The following is a 19,009-nucleotide window of genomic DNA, read 5'->3' as shown; positions in this document are numbered from 1 at the left end:
CAAAAGTTGTCCCAAAAACCTTTACATGGTTATTTTTGTTAAGCTTCAAGCTTTATTTTGATGTATCATAAGTGCCATTTGGTGAAACTTTTCTGTCATGATTTTATCTTTGACTTTTTATATTTTGAAACTGGTCATTTGAGTAATATGCCATTTTCACCCTGATGCATTGTCTGCTATAATTAACAACCATTCATTTTACACAAAAGCTATCCCAAAAACCTTTACATAGACACTTTTCTAAAGCTTCAAGCTTTACTTTGATGTATCATAAGTGCCATTTTGTGAAACTTTTCTGTCATGATTTTACAATAGAAGTTTCATATAATTTGAACTGTATTATTTGTTTGAAAAGTGTACATGTCATATAACATACTACCTCCGCCATTTAAACTTGCTACATTTCAAAGTCCCTTCAATTTGCAATATCCAGCAACCAACTACAAGAACGCAGACAACTAAGAAAAAAAATTAGTCTCAAGAATGTAATTGAATTACGCGTTCTTGCAAACTCCAATAATCAACATCCGAAATGTAGAAGAAGAAAAAGGTAACCGCAGATCAAGGTTCTTATGCAACGCCCGTTTCAAGATGCTTTGTTATTCAATCTAATCGACGATGTTACGCAAGCGATAGAGAAAGTAGGAAGTTGAATCATTTGATCGAATCAACGCGAATCGGGATCGCGGCGAATCGACTCCCTTCAACGAAGTCTACCTCCAGATCGCTGTGAAATTGTCATATCATTCGCGAATAACTTTCGGACACGAGGAAACACGCGATATAATTGCCTGGTTCGGGTACAATCTTTGTTCAGTCTTCGTTCTGTTCTTGGAGAATCATGCGAACGCTAGGGACTTTGGCGGCCATATTGCTGCTTCTACCATGCACGGTAACGTCTTATCTTCATCTCATAGCACTCTTGCGGAACATTTTTATCAATAATTTATTGGGTAACATTTTTACAGTATATTAATGTCTTAGATAATTTTGTTAATTAGCTTGAAATATCAGGATTTTGTTAATCAGGTTGAATCATCTGCGAAATTTTGGACGTCACCATCTGCGATTTTGCTCTAATTAAAGTATGTTGTAGTCCACGCGAAATTAAGGGGGGTTTAAGTTATCATTTTGCTGGTTTCGAATTTGTTAAAAAATAACAAGCCTTCAAAGTTTGCAATTTTTACCCACTTTTGCGAAAATAGACTTTGCTTACGAATTTTTTTCTCAGAAACCACCCAACCGATTTAGTTAAATTTTTTTCTGTTCTATTCACAAAGGATTGGACTATTTTAAAATATTTTTTTTAGTCCAGTCAATTTGGTTTACAATGTCGAAAAATTTGGACAAATTCTTCCCTTGCGTTTTTTCAATGAGGGGCGTAAAGGGTTTAAATTAAAAAAAAATATTGTCATATTCTTTGAAGCTTCCCCTTGAGGTTATAACAGTTATGATTTACTTTATTCTGTATTAAAACATTTGTTGCATTTTCATAAGTATTTTAATTTTAGTAAAAATAGTGTTATTTAAAGAAATGCAAGTTTTCTGTAATTCTGTTTTATATTTTATATTTAAAACATAATTATATTCTGACAGAAATAATATTGTCTCTATTCCACAGACAAAATCAGCAACAATAAATGGAGTCAGGCCAAGAACAATCTCAAACGATGACATTCAAAAACGAACTCCTGAAATTCTAGTCGATCGCAGTTCAGCAAAGATCAACAATGACCTTTCGTCCTTGACGGATAGTGAAAATGTTGTTTCAAAACAGAACAATGCTCGAACGAGTTTGGATCAACAGGTGGATCAGTCGGAGATAATGTTGATCAGAGATCTGGAGAATATGGAGGAAGCTTTATCGATCATGGAGTACGAGCCGCAGAAGATTAATCGGAAAGGGAAGAGGAAGATCTCTGGTTCTCACAAAAATGCAGGTAAACATTCAATCTTTCTATTCATTCGGAAAACTTGTTTCGGATTGAAAATATAGTGATTACTTTTTTCTGTCGAAAATATGGAAGATATAATTATTTTTGTGGACAATTCTGGACGGCTCAAAATTTATTAAAAAATGAACTGAAGATATTATTTTTGTAGACAATTCTGGATAATACAAAATTTGTTAAAAAATATAGAAGATATAATTATTTTTGTAGACATACTTTAAACAGTACTTTGACTGTGATCTTTAGCGTTGAGAGGTTAAGGTACACAAAATGGCGGGCATGATCAAAATGGCCGAATCTTTAAAATACAGTCTCTTCATAAATTTATTAGTTTGCATATAAATGATTATTTTTCAAGGCTGGGATTTTTATATATTCAACTAATTGCAGATATTTAAAATTTAAACATATATTTCTTTTAATAGAATAGTAATTTTTATGATCTGTGAAGGTGTTCCGCCATTTAAGTCTTACCGCCATTTTGTCTACTGTTAATTTGTGTACTCGAAACCGTAAAGCTTGATTTAATAAATGTTAATAAAATGAGACAAAGCTAGACTTAACAAATATCCATAAAATGAGACAAAACTTGATTTACCTAAAATAAAAAAAATTACATAAACCTAAATTCAATATAAATTATATAAAATATTCAAGATCTCATTTTTCCTCAGTCTCATTAATTCAATGTACCTAACTATTGTACCTAACAATCTAACCTAACAATCAACAATAATATCTATTGTATCTAATTTAAATCATTTTCAGAAATTGAATACAGTAGTGAAATAAAAGAACCCGCGCCCACAGTGATCAGCAACACATACCAGGATCCACCCGCCTCAAAAAAGAACCCAACACTATCAAAATACTATTCAAGCCCTAGTCAAGAGAGTCCACTACAATACAGTGACCCAAGACCAAAACCCACAGAGCCAGAACCACCAAGTCCACTAAACCCGTTACCCAGATCCCCCAAATCGAGAAAAGTCCGTCCACCAACTCCCCACATCCCAGAAGAAGCAAATCCACCTCCCAGTGATCCAAAAAGCCACAAACACGTAGAAGTCAGCAGTCCTCACTTCACAAAAACAATTAGGAAGAAGAAGATTCGCAAACGCCTTCGCGAGAAGATAAATCCTGAGAACTATAATAGTACTAGTGATAGACCTCGAAGTTTAAAGCGTCCGGGACAGCTCAGCTCTGTCACAGCTCAGAGTAGTTTGAAAAAGTTGATCAGCAATGAAAATGGGCCACTTGTAGCTGCATCTATTGACAGAAATCAAGGGAGAGATAAGAAAGAAGGCAAGGTTGTGGACAGAGGTTTGAAGCTGTATGAGAAGAATGTGAAGGGACCTGCGGATCCTGTGGTGAATAATGAAGGTTCTCCTAATTATGACGTGGAAGATAAAGCTGTGGACAAGGAGTCAGAGTCAGCACAAGTGGGTGAAGAAGTGGAGACACCGTCAAGTTTGGAGGCTTATGGGAAAGACAGAGATAGCAGGACACAGAACAGTAGGACACCGTCAAGCTTCGATGGGTACGGCTCTGGGACTTCATATAAGGGTTCCACTTATCAGAAAGGTGGATCAAGGTCTGAGAACGAAGAGGAACCTACCACATCAAGCTTAAATCATGGTATCAGGGGTTTGAAGGCTGGAACCTCTGCGACATCAAGTTTGGAGGCCAGGGATTTGGATGATTACCAGAACAGCAGGACACCATCAAGTTTTGATGGGTATACCACTGGGTCTCCATATAAGACTTCCACTTATCAGAAGGGTGGAAGGTTTCAGAACGACGAGAGTGAACCTACCACATCAAGTTTACCTCAAGGTCTTAGGGGTTCTAAGGTTGGGACCTCTGCGACAGCCAGTTTGGAGGTTAGGGACTCTGCTGATTATCAGAACAGTAGGACACCATCAAGCTTCAATGGTTATGGCACTGGGCTTCCTTATAAAGGTTCCACTTATCAAAAGGGTGGATCAAGGTTTCAGAACGACGAGAGTGAACCTACCACATCAAGTTTAACTCAAGGTCTTAGGGGTTCTAAGGCTGGGACCTCTGCGACACCCAGTTTGGAGGTTAGGGACTCTGCTGATTATCAGAACAGTAGGACACCATCAAGCTTCAATGGTTATGGCACTGGGCTTCCTTATAAAGGTTCCACTTACCAAAAGGGTGGATCAAGTTTTGAGAACGAAGAGAGTGAATCTACGACCTTGAGTTCGATTCATGATATCAGGGGATCAAAGGCTACCTCGACACCATCAAGCTTGGATGCTTATGGCAACGTCAGGGATGGTTATCAGACTGGTATCAGGAGTTCAAAGGCTAGTATCTCCTCGACACCAAGTTTAGAGGCTTATGGCAACGTCAGAGATGGTTACCAGACTGGTATCAGGAGTTCAAAGGCTAGTATCTCCTCGACACCAAGTTTGGAGGCTTATGGCAACGTCAGAGATGATTACCCGAACAGTAGGACATCAAGTTTTGATAATTATGGCACTGGGCTTCCACACAAGACTTCCTCTTATCAAAAGAGTGAATCGAGGTATGAAAGTGAGGAGGAACCCACCACACTAAGTTCAACAGGTCCCAGGGGAACTAAGACCGTCAGGACACCAAATTTTGGATATAGCAATGACAAGAATTATCGACAGCATGAAGGTTATGTGATCGAACCCGTGACTGAGTACTACGAGCATGTGACCCCCAGTTTGACGTCAAGCCAGAAACCTGAAAGAATATCTCCTGCAAGTTATCTAAATCCATCTTATGAAGATGTTGAGGAGTCAACTCAGAGTCCACACACAGTTAGGCCCATTGAACCCACATCAAGTTACTATGCATCCACATATAATAACGCTGACCCTTCGTCCTCGTTGGATCGTTTGGACACCTGGGCACCTAGAACAAAGTTGAAAAGATTGAAGGAGGTTGAAGATAGAAGTGACGTGGTTGCTGAGGCGACGAACCTGGGAGACAAGGAGGAATCGAAGAACCGGAGGGTTTATGAAGACTCGGGTGAACGGGATTATCAGAGAAATGAAGGAAATGGCGAGGATAAGAGATATGTTGAGAAGTATGAGGATGCGCAGGCTGAAGGGACGCATGATGAGAAACATGAAGGAAAGGGTGGAGGCGGAGGTGGAGGTGGAGGTGGAAAAGGTGGAGGTGGAGGTGGAGGTGGAAAAGGTGGAGGTGGAGGAAAGTTTGAAGAGGGTGAAGGCGCAAAACACGAAGAAGGACATCACGAGACAGAGGACGAAAAGGGAGAGAAGGTGATAGTTCTATTGATTGTAATAGTTGGGGATAGTTGAGTCCTCTCAAGGTCTTCGATTCATTCTAATTCTTGTTTTTTTATAGGGCTACGAGAGTTGGCACAAGGAGGAGAAGGCAAATAAGGGTCACCATGATAAGGAACAGCACAGCAATCATTATGAAGAGGAAGACGCCAAGAAGAAAGAACATAAGGAGGATGGGGAGTACCATGAGGAGCATCAGAAAGGAGAACACGGGGAGAAGGATGCTAAGTTCGACGAGAAGGGAGAACATGACAAGGGACATAATACGAAGGGGGAACACTTTGTTCATAAGAAGGTTTGTTCCAAATGAAGGTTTTATTCACAGCTTATTATTTATCAAATAATTATCAAATTCACAGCTTCTCGATTCTCAAGTCCCAAATTCAGTAAATCCCCAATTCTGAAATTTCCAAATTGTTAAAACCCCATTCTCAAAATTTGGAATTCTTAACTCTTAAATTCTCAAATTTCCAAATTCTCAAATTACAACACTTGCACTTCCAAATTTACAAATTGCTTTTTTCTAGAATCCTCAAATCTCCAAAGTGTCCCATACCAAAGTCCCCAAATCCCTAAATTACCAAATCTCTAACTTGCCCAATCCCTGAATCCCCTAATCCTTAAATTACCAAACCTCTAAATCCCCAAATCCCTAAATTTCCAAATCCCTAAATTTCCAAATCCCTAAATCCCCAAATCTTTGAATTCCCAAATTCCTAAATCCCCAAATCCTCTAATTCCAAAATCCCTAAATTCCCAAATCCCTAAATTCCCAAATCCCTAAACTCCCCAAATCCCTAAATTCCCAAATCCCTAAATTACCAAACCTCTAAATCCCCAAATCCCTAAATTTCCAAATCCCTAAATCCCCAAATCCTCTAATTCCAAAATCCCTAAACCTCCAAATTCCTAAATTCCCGAATCCCTAAATCTCCAAATCCCTAAACTCCCCAAATTCCCAAATTTGCAAGTATCAAAATTCTGTCCACAGGACGAGTTCGAGAAGCGAACCGAATTCTTCGACGAGTACCACGAGGACGACGACAGCGAGAAAGACGGCGAGTTTCATCACGAGCACGAGTCCTCGAAGGGTGGCCACGAGAAGAAGGGTCACCTCGACAAGGGCGAGCACGAAGAACACTACGGTAAGAAAGGACAGCACGAGAAAGGCGAACACTACCACAAAGAAGATGGACATAAGCAGGCTGAAGGCAAAGATGATCATTACGAACATGAAGACATGCATGGACAGAAGAAGGAACAGGACGAAGAAAAGAAATGGGCGTACAAGAAGGGTGACGATGGAGGGAAGGGTGACGGTGGAAAGGACCATAAGTCTGATCGTTAATTTCATTTTGTTAAATATTTACTTGCGAAAAAGGAAAAAACTGGCAATTTAGTAATTATTCTGTTTCTTAAAGTACACTGTTTGAAATAATTAAAAGTTACGTTATGTTTTCGTTTGCGAATGTTCTTGTTTTTATTTTTAATTAAATAAAGTTGTTGACTGTTACATATGACATAATTATTTTGAGCAGTGTATTAGTGGACATTTAGGAAGTAATTTTATTACGTTTGTGTTGAAATTATGTTGAACCCTCGTTATATTGCCGCCTTTGTAGGAGACATTTGAGTACTGATGATTTTACTGTGGTAACTTATTGAAGTTTTGATGCGTTGAGTTCATTATGCGTTGAATTTGCTATAAGTTAAATTCATCCTCTGTTAAATTTATTGTATACTGAATTTTCTGTGCGTTAAATTTAACGTGCGTTGAATGTGACGTGCGTTGAACTCAACGCGCGCTAAATTCGACGTGCGTTGACCTCAATGTGCGCTAAATTCGACGTGCGTTGTATTTAGTGCACGTTGAAGTTGCTGCGTGCAGAATTCGTCACGTGTTTATTTTACTTTGCGTTGAAATTATCACGCGTTGAATTTACTGTGCGTTGAGTTTGCCACGCGTTAAATTTAGTGCGCGTTGAATTTGTTACTCGTTGAGATCATAACGCACTGAATTTACTACGCATTGAGTTTGCCACTCGTTGAATTTACCGCGCGTTGCATTTGCCGTGCGTTGAATTTGCCGTGCGTTGAATTTACCTTGCGTTGAATTTACCACGCGTTGAATTTGTCACTCGTTGAGATTATAACGCATTGAATTTGCTACGCATTGAATTTGCCACGCGTTGAATTTACCGCGCGTTGCATTTGCCGTGCGTTGAATTTACCGCGCGTTGCATTTGCCGTGTGTTCAATTTACCACATGTTGAATTTGTCACTCGTTGAGATCATAACGCACTGAATTTACTACGCATTGAGTTTGCCACGCGTTGAATTTACCGCGCGTTGCATTTGCCGTGCGTTCAATATACCGTGAGTTGAATTTGCCGTACGTTGAATTTACCGCGCGTCGAATTTGTCACTCACACAATTTAAACGCGCCAAATATACCACTTGTTACTTCCTCACTCGTACAATTCACAACGCGTTGAATTAACCGTGCGTCGATTTCGCCATGCGTCGAATTTCCCACGTGTTGAACTTGTCGCCCGTCGAATTTACGGTAGCTCGATTATTCATCGTTCTCCTCGCAACGTTTTCCCAACCCCACAAAAAAGCGTCGAATTCAGTTGACAATTCAATATCCATACAATAGAGAAACTGTACCCTCAACAGAGGAATATAAAAATATTTGTTATCCGGTTTTTAATAAATGTTCGACGTAGCAGGTTTTCGCGTCGCTCGAAAAGGACGGAGTTCACGAAGCTCAATTTCATTTCACTTAGACATGACGATGAAATTCATTCGTTTTACCCACGTACCAAGCTAGCCAGCCTTCTTTCCTCGTTTCCACAATTTCTTGTATGAGAAGGAACGTTCGTGAAAAATGAACGTCTACGTAAAACTGTACCAGAGAAGGTCAGCAGGATGCAGAAGACAGAAGGTACGTAACGATAGGGTGTTTTCAAAGAAGCCTTGCTGCGAACGGCTATAGAGAATTACTCAAGGCTCCAGGTTAATTTCTGGAACGACGTTCTTCAACGTTTGCTTCCTGGAAACTTCGTTAGCAACGCTTTGCCTGCGCTTTGAACATCAAATTTTGTTTTGGCTTATAGAATGAGACATTTTAATACCTTTATGTTAATTATTAGTTGGAGACAAGTAATCTTTTCTATTTAGTTTGGAGGTTAAGGAGAGTTGATGGAAGTTGCCATAAGTTACATAGTGTAATATTGTTGCTGAGGAAGTTTATATTAGCTGAAGTGATACATCGTAGATGATACGACAAATAAGTATGAGAAGTAGTGGGTTGAAATTTTGAGGGAAAATCAAGAAAAATCGGTCGGCATAGTCGGTTCGGTGGTTCAAGAAATCCCAAATTCAAACTCGGACAGTTCTCTTTAGACTTAACATAGTTAATGATATCATACTTCATGTATTACACCTAATACTACAGAGATTCATAAGAGAAAGTGATTTAGAAGAATATCTTCAAGAAAAATGAAGAATTATAGCTGCGCATAGTCGGTTCGGTGGTTCAAGAAATCCCAAATTCAAACTCAGACAATTATCTTAAGATTTAACATAGTTAATGATGTCATACTTCATGCATTACACCTAATACTACAGAGATTCATAAGAGAAAGTGATTTAGAAGAATATCTTCAAGAAAAATGAAGAATTATAGCTGCGCATAGTCGGTTCGGTGGTCCAAGTCACCCCAAATTCAAATTCATGCAGTTCCCTTCAAAGTTAACATGATTTCTGTTAATATAATTCCTAAATTATACCTAATAACACAGATTCGCATAAAAAGATGATATCAAAAGACCCTGCAGAAAAATGAAGGACTATAACTGCGCATAGTCGGTTCGGTGCCCAAAAATTCAAACCCACACTTCCTTCACAGAACCGAATATTAATAAAACTGATTACACCTAACATGCATAAAAAAACCTACTCAAAACTTAGAAAGAAAATGAAGACAGTAGAGAAATTCGTGATATTGCAAAAACGGAATAATATCAAGACTCATCAAGAAACCCAATCGATTCTTCGAAAACTTTCATCCCCGCGCTTTCTGCGTCAACTTTCCGTCTATTATCGACCCGGCTCGTTATTAGTTTCGAGGCTCGAAATCTCCTGATTCCAGCTGCGAGCGTCACGGATGCCGGCGACAGGTGATTTACAATCGTGCAGCGATATCGCTTTCTTTTCGAATAAGACAAAGAGCTCGATTTACTTTTCCAAACGCGGATGCCTATCATTAGCTCTCGTTCGCGCGGATGAGCCTCGTGTGAAGAGACACCGGCTCGGGAAATCATCGTGCTATCGTCACGTACTACAGCACGCCCGTTCCTCGGACGCGTGCCTCGACATCGGCCACACGCAATAAAAGTGATAATCGTTATCGCGATGCCCCTTCGCGCTCTGTTTGATAACGGGCCATCGATTTCGGATCGATGGTTCTCACGCGTGCCATGATTATGAGAATGAAACTTAATTCAGATGGTTGTTGCTGAAAATTATCGCTGATCTCGATATTTCTATTGAGAGTTTGATTTTTTATTGTTTGAAGGCTTTGGGAGGTTTAGGAGATGGTAGTGGAAAGGGACGAGGTTTATGGCGGCGGATTTTTAAAGATTAGTGACGCGCTCGATATATCGCCGTTTTTGTACGATGCGTTTAATAGGGTAATGATATAGGCTGTCTATGTGAGAATTTTTCAGGGGGAGTTATGGATTTTTGGAAGAGTGAGATTTTTAGGGGGTGTTGGTTTTTGGGAACTTTGGGATGTTATGGAAGTTTGAAATTTGGGACCTTGAAATATTGGGAGTGTGGCGTATTGGGACTTTGGAATATTGGGACTTGGGATATTGGGACTTTGGAATATTGGAACTTGGAGTATTGGGGCTTGAGATATTGGAATTTGAAGTATTGGGATTTGGAGTATTGGGACTTGGAATATTGGGACTTTGGAATATTGGAACTTCGAGTATTAGAATTTGAGGTATTGGGACTTGGAGTATTGGAATTTGGGATACTGGAAGTTGGGGTATTGGGACTTTGGAATATTGGGACTTCGAGTATTAGGATTTGAGGTATTGGGACTTGGAGTATTGGGATTTTGGGATACTGGAAATTGGGGTATTGGGACTTTGGAACATTGGGATTTGGGGTATTGGGACTTTGGAATATTGAGATTTGGTATATTAGAATTTGAGGTATTGGGACTTTGGAATATTGGAACTTGGAGTATTGGGACTTGAGATATTGGAATATGAAGTTTTGGGATTTTGGAACATTGGGACTTGGGGTATTGGGACTTTGGAATATTGAAATTTGGAGTATTAGAATTTGAGGTACTGGGACTTGGAGTATTGGGATTTTGGGATATTGGAAATTAGGGTATTGGGACTTTGGAACATTGGGACATGGGGTATTGGGGCTTTGGAATATTGGGATTTGCAGTATGAGGACTTGAAATATTGGGACTTGGAGTATTGGGATTTTGAAATATTGGGACTTGGAGTATTGAGAATTGGGGTATTGGGACTTTGAGATACTAGAACTTGGAGTATTGGGACTTTAAGATACTAGAACCTCGAAATATTGGGACTTAAGCTATTAGACATTGGAATATTGGGACTTTAGGGTATTGGAACCTTGAGCCTTTGAGACCTATCCAATATTGTTGGAACTTTGGAACTGATAAGTTTATTTTTTAAATAATAATAAAAAAATTACCAATAGTTGTATACGTTAGAGTAAATACTACTTCAACATTGACAAGAGTACACTAATTTTACCATATGAAGATGGCGGACCTAGTGACATAACTAAATAATAATTTCTACCCTATTTTCCAAAATTGAGATGTTTATACGAAAATTTTAAGTGACCATATGTCTTGTAATTAACAAAAGAAAATCTTGAAGAACCACCAAAAGAAATGCTCATGATTTATGACCGAATTCCTGGCTAGAACAGGAAAGCACTACAATTAATTTTTGTTGCAGACATGAACGCAGCGGTGCAGATAAAAACGCGTAATTTAATAATGTTATGCAATTAACTTCCCAAGAGCGAGATATTAAAGTAAAATTTCAAAATGTAGATGTAAATTTCTTTACACACCCTATTTCTCAAATTTCTCAAAAAAATTTGTAAAAATTTCTACAAGTAGATATATCGCTACAATGTTCCCCAAAATTAGTAAAATTACCTTTGAATTCCCCAGCCCCGAGTATCGATCACATTTTAAATTTCCATATTTCACATAACAACGCGTCCGACTGTAAAGTGAAAATTCGTGTACACCTGTTTGCTCAGTCGGGGATGATAAAAATTTCAGAGAGCGATATTTGATCTCGTTATCAATCAGCGAAAAGGTTAAAATCTCCATTCACCTCTTATCAAAGAGCAAATTTACAATTACCCCCATCCTGACATTAATTTAAAAAGAATGACCTTGAAAAAAGGAACGTTAACACCGGTCCTTAATTTTAATCTCAGTTAATTCTCACCTGTCTCCTCCACGAATAAAACAATGCATCGACTTTCATCCACCCCAAAGACCGCAAAACCCGAGTATAAAAACCAGTTCTTGCAGTTTTGTTTTCTCGATTAACTTCCCCATAATAAATTTCGCTACCCCAACGACCCTCTTCGGGGCAAACATCGACCCTCTTTCAAACTGATACACCCACTTTCGTTTCGCGCAAATCCATTGACGTATTGTGATGTTAAAGTCACCTGTTCCGTTTTTTTTTCCATAATCGATGCATAGCGAAGGGCAAACCATTATTGATGGACGGAGGTTAAAGACATATGCACCCTCGGAGATATGATATATGGCCGTTCATTGTGTCCTATATTCCTTAAATCCAGAGGGGAATTCCATTCGAATTGTTTATTTTTCATTGTAGGAACATTGATTTTCCATGTATTAATTAATACGCTGAATTGTTGCGCGAGCTTTCATTTGTTGTTTTTGTTTCGGGTTTTGGGTGCTTTGACAAGATTCGGTGTTCAATGACATTGTTTTTGAGGTTTTTATTGAGGGCTTTATTGTGGAATGTAGGGGTGGTTTTTTAGATTTTGGTGAAATTGAAATGCTTTTGGAGATCTTTGTTAATTTTTAGAAAAATTAACTTGTAGAAATTAATTTTTAAATTAGTTGATTTTTAGAGAATTAAAAAATTCTGATTTATTAAATTTATTGTGGAATATAGAGGGGCTGTTTTAAATTTTGGTGAATTTGAAATACCTTTGGGAAGCTTGTAGTTGTTAATTTTTGGAAAAATTAATTTTAGAAAGGAATTTTTAAATTTGTTAATTTTTAGAAAATTAAAAAATTCTGAAATACTTGTTTATTATAGTTAAACTTCTTTATGTTATATATATATTAATTCTATCATATTTCTTTAAAATTATCCAATTTTTTAATTGTCTCATTTTCAGAAGAATTAGCTTTTAGAAATCAATTTTTAAATCAGTTAATTTTTAGAAAATTAAAAAATTCTGAAATACTTGTTTATTGTAATTAAATCTCTTTATGTTATTATATATATTAATTCTATTATATTCCTTCAAAATTATGAAACCTTTCAATTGTCACATTTTAAAAAATTCAAACAACCCTGCTCGAAATTAAAACATACCCTAAAATAAAAAAGTTGCATCTCAAAATTGAAGAATTCCCTCACTTTGCTATTGAAACATTCTGAAAAATTCCAACAACCCTCTTCGAAATTAAAACATCCCCTAAAAGTCCTCTGAAACATCCCCTAAAAAAAAGTCCGCTTCAACATCCCCTAAAAAAGTCCTCTGAATCTTCTATTTCAGAAAGAAATTTCACTGTTATATTAAACTATATGCATACATGTTTAAAATATATCACTCTTTGGAATTGAAACACCTCGTCTCATATACTTGCCAGTCAGGAATAAACGCAAGGCGTAAATCTAGCACCTCGGATAGCAAGCGAGGTATCAACTTTAAATGATAAGCCGGAAACCACGTAACGATCGCTCGTCTTATGCATAACAATCTCGAGCACATTAATGCATCGTATCTCGCGTCTCTTACAGGAAAACTTTTTCCATAAGCTATCCTTCGATTTACGGAATCTGTAAACAGCAATAAAGTCGACTTGGAAATCATATAAATTGTAGTTGGAGAGAAAAAGAGGGGAAAAGCTTGAGTAATTTTCAAATGAATGATAAGACAAAGGAAGTAGAGTTACAAAGAAATATCGAACGAATCTGTTATCGTTAATTAGAATCGAGCGTTTCGAGCTCGTAGACAAGAAGAGACTTTGCAAACGCTGGAACTTCTCTAACTAAAATTGCTAACGATTAAGCTGACATTTTCAGCGACGAAGCTTTAAACCGTTTGATCGCCCTCTGCAAGTTCTGTGGCTTTCATTTAAATGTAATAGGAGCTTTCCTTCTGTTTTAATGTCGATACTAATTGTTAACACTTACTCCTCTTACTGTGATAGAAATTGCAAAATAAAATAGTCAATGTTTATTAGAAGATAGACGTCCTTAAGAACGTGGTATTATTACAAAAAAAATTAGCAAAATTGTAACAGTAGAAAAATAATATATTACATAGTCAAGTAAGCAATTTTTAAAAAATATACTGCACAAAAAGACATTACAATACAATGGCGCACATTGCAAAGTTGAGAGACTTGCTCGAAAATGTATTATTATAAACAACTATAAAACCTGTTATAAATTATTCCAGCAGAAAGTATAAGAAGACAATGAATTATATGAAAGCGACTACCGATGCCAACCCACGAGTTGGCGCATGAACCCAGCTGTTGGCGCGCGAGGCTGACGTGTTTAGAAGAGCCACGGCAGTTTACATAGTCAACCGAATAATACTAAATTGATATAATATTTTAACTTTCTCCATCTGTTTTAGTATTGCAGCAGTGATTAGTTCTGACCGACGCGAATAAATCATGGGGCAAGGGTACCGATGCCAACCCACGAGTTGGCGCGTGAGTTGACGTGTTTAGAAGAGCTGCAATTGGTCGGAATAGAAAAATGGACGCCACACGTATTTTCGGCGGTGCAATTGGCTCACGGTCGGTACATCAGGCCAAAAACAAGGACAGACGAGAGTGAGATAGTGCTTCTCAGCAGTTGTCATTATTCTTATTAGTCGAAGTAGAAGTGGAAGCTTCTTTACACGCACCAACTCGTGGTTTGACTACTGTATATCAGGCCAAAAACAATGCCAGGCCAACGAGAGTGCAACAATTAATAAGTAAGTAAGTAAGTAATTATTATTCTTACTTGAAATGTAACTGTTCACTTCGAACTTCTTTCACTTTACCTCATGGGTCGACACCCGTACATAACACGATAAAATGTGATATTAAAATTGTAGATTGGTGTAGTGAGGAGCTCAGCATACAAGCATCTCCGCAGGTTACTCTTCACGGAATGTTTAAGGACAATTCTACCGGAAGCCGCGTGCCATCAACCACGTGTTCCTGGCTACGAGATTTTCCAGTGAGCTGCTCGTAAACGCGGAAACTCGTAAATGCCCGGCCACGAAGAGTCCCTGGGAAAGACGGAGGAAATCCAGGCGATCTGCATTTGCATGCTCGGTATTCGCATAGCTGAGACAGGAAGCGAGGACGTGGACCCGCATTCAATCCTGTGGATCCTGCTATTTTATACTGATTCTCTCATTTTTACACGTGGAACACGTATTTGACTGGCAAACTTACTCTCGTATTATGCATTATGTAGTATTTTATTAAGTTCATACATGGTGACGCGGCGATATATCGGATGGTGATATGATGCATGGTAAAGTGACGGCGCATGGTAAATCGATGCCTGGTAAATCCACGCGTGGTAAATCAACGCTTGGTGATCTCACTCGTCGAAATTCTACGTATGGTAAATCCACGCTTGCTAAATCCACGCGTGGTAAATCAACGCTTGGTAATTTCATTCGTCGAAATTCTACGCGTGGTAAATCTACGCTTGCTAAATCCACGCGTGGTAAATCAACGCTTGGTAATCTCACTCGTCGAAATTCTACGCGTGGTAAATCCACGCTTGCTAAATCCACGCGTGGTAAATCAACGCTTGGTAATCTCACTCGTCGAAATTCTACGCGTGGTAAATCCACGCTTGCTACATCCACGCGTGGTAAATCTACGCTTGCTACATCCACGCGTGGTAAATCAACGCTTGGTAATTTCATTCGTTGAAATTTTACGCGTGGTAAATCCACGCGTGGCAAATTAACGCTTGGTAATCTCACTCGTCCAAATTCAACGCGTGGTAAATCTACGCTTGCTACATCCACGCGTGGTAAATCAACGCTTGGTAATTTCATTCGTTGAAATTTTACGCGTGGTAAATCCACGCGTGGCAAATTAACGCTTGGTAATCTCACTCGTCCAAATTCAACGCGTGGTAAATCTACGCTTGTTAAATCCACGCGTGGTAAATCAGCGCGTAGTGAATCGACACGTGGTACTCTAACGCGTGATAATTCAACGCATATTAATCTTTCATCTTGTTGGAAGTTGAACGTGTGATAATCTGACGTGTAGTAACCTAGCACGTAGTTAACTAACGCGTGGTATTCTATAGGATAGTACTCTAATGCGTACTATTCTAATGCGTAGTAATCTAACGTGTAACAATTTAACGCGCAGTAATCTAACGTTCAACAATCTACCATCCACTAATCCAGCACGCACCAATGCAACATATCTCAACATAAAGTTATCTAACACATCATAATCTATTATACAACGATACACCTCGAAACAAAAATATTCACCATTCACCAAGATGCATAGAAATGCAAAGCGATTCGAAAGCGTGCGAAATAGATGACGCGAGAGCGGGATCAATCGAAAATGCAATGTCCTGGGAAGCCAATAGAAGGTAAACTCAATTTCGCGGTACACGTATCATTACCGGGAGACGCGACTTATATGCACCTAGAGAGAAATATCGAAAGAAAAGATGTAACCCCTGTGGAAAATATCGTTGCTCGACGATCGTGACGCGTGCGTCCATTTCGACGCTCAGGATTTGCCGACTTTTCTTTTGCTCTCACATTTTCTACAACCATCTTGTGTGTTCATCGGTCTTGTTCCTTGTATATGAACATCGGTGCATGGTGCTACAAGAATGTTAAAGGATGTTGTGACGTTAGAGGTGAGCAAATTGTTGGTTCACGTGTCGCGATGTTTCATGATGCTTGGTGTAAAAGTTTAAAATAGTTTGAGGCGAATTTAGAAATTGGGAATTTGGAAATTGGGAAATTGGGAAATTTTTGAATTTGGAGATTTGAGAAGGTAAGAGTGGAGGAAGTTGGGAATTTAAGCGGTTGGGGATTTAGGAAGTTAGGGATTTAAGAGGTTGGAGAATTAGGATATTGAGGATTTAAGAGGTTGAGGAATTAGGGAGTTAAGGATTTAAGAGATTGGGGAATTAGGAAGTTGGGAATTAAGAGGTTGGGGATTTAGGGAGTTAAGGATTTATGGGGTTGGGGAATTAGAAAGTTGGAGATTAAGGAAGTTAAGGATTTAAGAAGTCGGGGACTTAGGAAATTAGGGATTTAAGAGGTATGGAAATTGGGAAGTTAGGGACTTAAGAGGTTGGGGATTTAGAGAGTTAAGGACTTGAAAGGTTGGGGAATTAGGAAATTGGGAATTAGGGAAGTTAGGGATTTAAGAAGTTGGGGATTTAGGAAATTAGGAGTTTTGGAAGCTGAGAATTTAGGAAGCTGGAAGTTTTGAAAGTTGGGAATTTAAGAAGTTAGGGATTTAAAAAGTTGGGGATTTAGGAAGTTGGGGATTTAGAAAGTTGGGGATTTAAGAAGTTGGGGATTTGGGAAATTAGAAGTTTTGGAAGTTGAGAATTTAGGAAGCTGGAAATGATGAAAATTGGGGATTTAAGAAGTTGGGGATTTATGAAGCTGGGGATACATAAAGTCAGGGATTTAAGAAGTCGGAGATTAACAAATGTAATGAATTACAAATATGAAAATTTTTAAGCCTAGAAACTTGAACATTTTTAAAAACATAAATTATAAAATTTAGAAAATTGACAAACTCAAAAAATTAAAAAATATAAAAAGTGGAAATTAACAAGACAGACCAATCCCCAAAATCTCTCGCCACTTCCAAACGAAAAGCAGAATCGTAGAATGCTTTTATTAGGTAGTTATCGATTCGACTGATAAGAACGAAATATCGAATTCGCTGCAACGAAATGAAAAGCAAACAATGTTCGCATCGCGTACGACGCTTTAACGGAGCCATCTTGATATTATGTTTTCATAGTCGGTCAATTATGTTAGAAAAATCGGGGAGCACACATGTTGTCGCGTCCACTTTTTCCCCGTCGGAGTGTCGAAACATCCCCGCTGACGCATATCATTTTTCCGCGAAAAGGAACGTGTCACTGCACGTGTAATGTTTTGTCCATCCAGGGAAAAACCTCCATAATACAATTACTGTTCTTTCACCAGTCATATTTAACGATCGTGAACGACGCATTAGAAAAAGAGAACATTGTATTTGCGAGCATGAATATTTAAAAGTTGAACATACGCTTTTTTCCCTTTTCAGGAGATACTCTGAAAGTGTGGGAAGTCTGAAGCTGATTGTGCAGTATTGTACAATTTATTTACGTAGTATGCAATTTTGGGATTTTGCAATTTTTGGGTGTAATGTTATGCAATTTTAGGATTTCGTGATTTTTGGGTGTAATGTTATGCAATTTTAGGATCTTGCAATTTTAGGGGGAATGTTTTAATGTTTAAGATTTTGAAAATTTTGGGTGTAATGTTATGCAATTTTAATGCATAGGATTTTGCCATTTTTGTATGGAATATTATGCAATTTTAGTGCATAGGGTTTTGCAATTTTCGTATGGAATATTATGCAATTTTAGTGCATAGGATTTCGCAATTTTTGTGTGGAATATTATGCAATTTTAATGCATAGGATTTCGCAATTTTTGTATGCAATATTATGCAATTTTAGTGCATAGGATTTCGCAATTTTTGTGTGGAATATTATGCAATTTTAGTGCATAGGATCTCGCAATTTTTGTATGGAATATTATGCAATTTTAGTGCATAGGATCTCGCAATTTTTGTATGGAATATTATGCAATTTTAGTGCATAGGATCTCGCAATTTTTGTATGTAATATTATGCAATTTTGGTGCATAGGATTTCGCAATTTTTGTATGTAATATTATGCAATTTTGGTGCATAGGATTTCGCAATTTTTGTGTGAAATATTATGCAATTTTAGTGCATAGGGTTTTGCAATTTTTGTGTGGAATGTTATACAATTTTGGTGCATAGGATTTCGCAATTTTTGTGTGGAATATTATGCAATTTTAGTGCATAGAGTTTTGCAATTTTCGTAAGGAATATTATGCAATTTTATTGCATAGGATTTCGCAATTTTTATATGGAATATTATGCAATTTTAGTGCATAGGATCTCGCAATTTTTGTATGGAATATTATGCAATTTTAGTGCATAATATTTTACAATTTTTGTATATAATATTGTGCAATTTTAGAGCATAATATTCCACAATTTTTGTATGTAATATTATGCAATTTTTAGTGCATAATATTCCACAATTTTTGTATGTAATATTATGCAATTTTACTGCATGATATTCAACAATTTTTGTACATAATACTATGCAATTTTAGTGCATAA

At 37.8% G+C, this 19,009-nt stretch overlaps 1 protein-coding gene across 1 annotated transcript; it reads left to right on the top strand.

Moving 5' to 3' along the window:
• Positions 1-680: 680 nt before the first annotated feature.
• LOC100880530 (uncharacterized) lies at positions 681-8,015 on the top strand. The gene is made up of 5 exons (XM_076540632.1): positions 681-892; positions 1,622-1,940; positions 2,721-5,236; positions 5,322-5,555; positions 6,252-8,015. The coding sequence occupies exons 1-5, from the start codon at positions 842-844 to the stop codon at positions 6,606-6,608; spliced, it is 3,477 nt and encodes a 1,158-aa protein (XP_076396747.1). The 5' UTR covers positions 681-841; the 3' UTR covers positions 6,609-8,015.
• The last annotated feature ends 10,994 nt before the right edge of the window (positions 8,016-19,009 follow it).

Source organism: Megachile rotundata, chromosome 15, assembly GCF_050947335.1.
Source record: "Megachile rotundata isolate GNS110a chromosome 15, iyMegRotu1, whole genome shotgun sequence".
Lineage (NCBI taxonomy): Eukaryota > Metazoa > Arthropoda > Insecta > Hymenoptera > Megachilidae > Megachile > Megachile rotundata.
Note: the sequence above shows the minus strand (reverse complement) of the source record. Positions and strands in the feature narration are given on the sequence as shown.

What these genes read in the sequence shown, in the direction of transcription:
- LOC100880530 (XM_076540632.1), top strand. Translation starts at nt 842, where the DNA reads ATGCGAACGCTAGGGACTTTGGCGGCCATATTGCTGCTTCTACCATGC. An exon ending in TGGTTCTCACAAAAATGCAG is followed by an intron (nt 1,941 to 2,720) that starts GTAAACATTCAA and finishes AATCATTTTCAG; the next exon opens with AAATTGAATACAGTAGTGAA. An exon ending in AACACTTTGTTCATAAGAAG is followed by an intron (nt 5,556 to 6,251) that starts GTTTGTTCCAAA and finishes TTCTGTCCACAG; the next exon opens with GACGAGTTCGAGAAGCGAAC.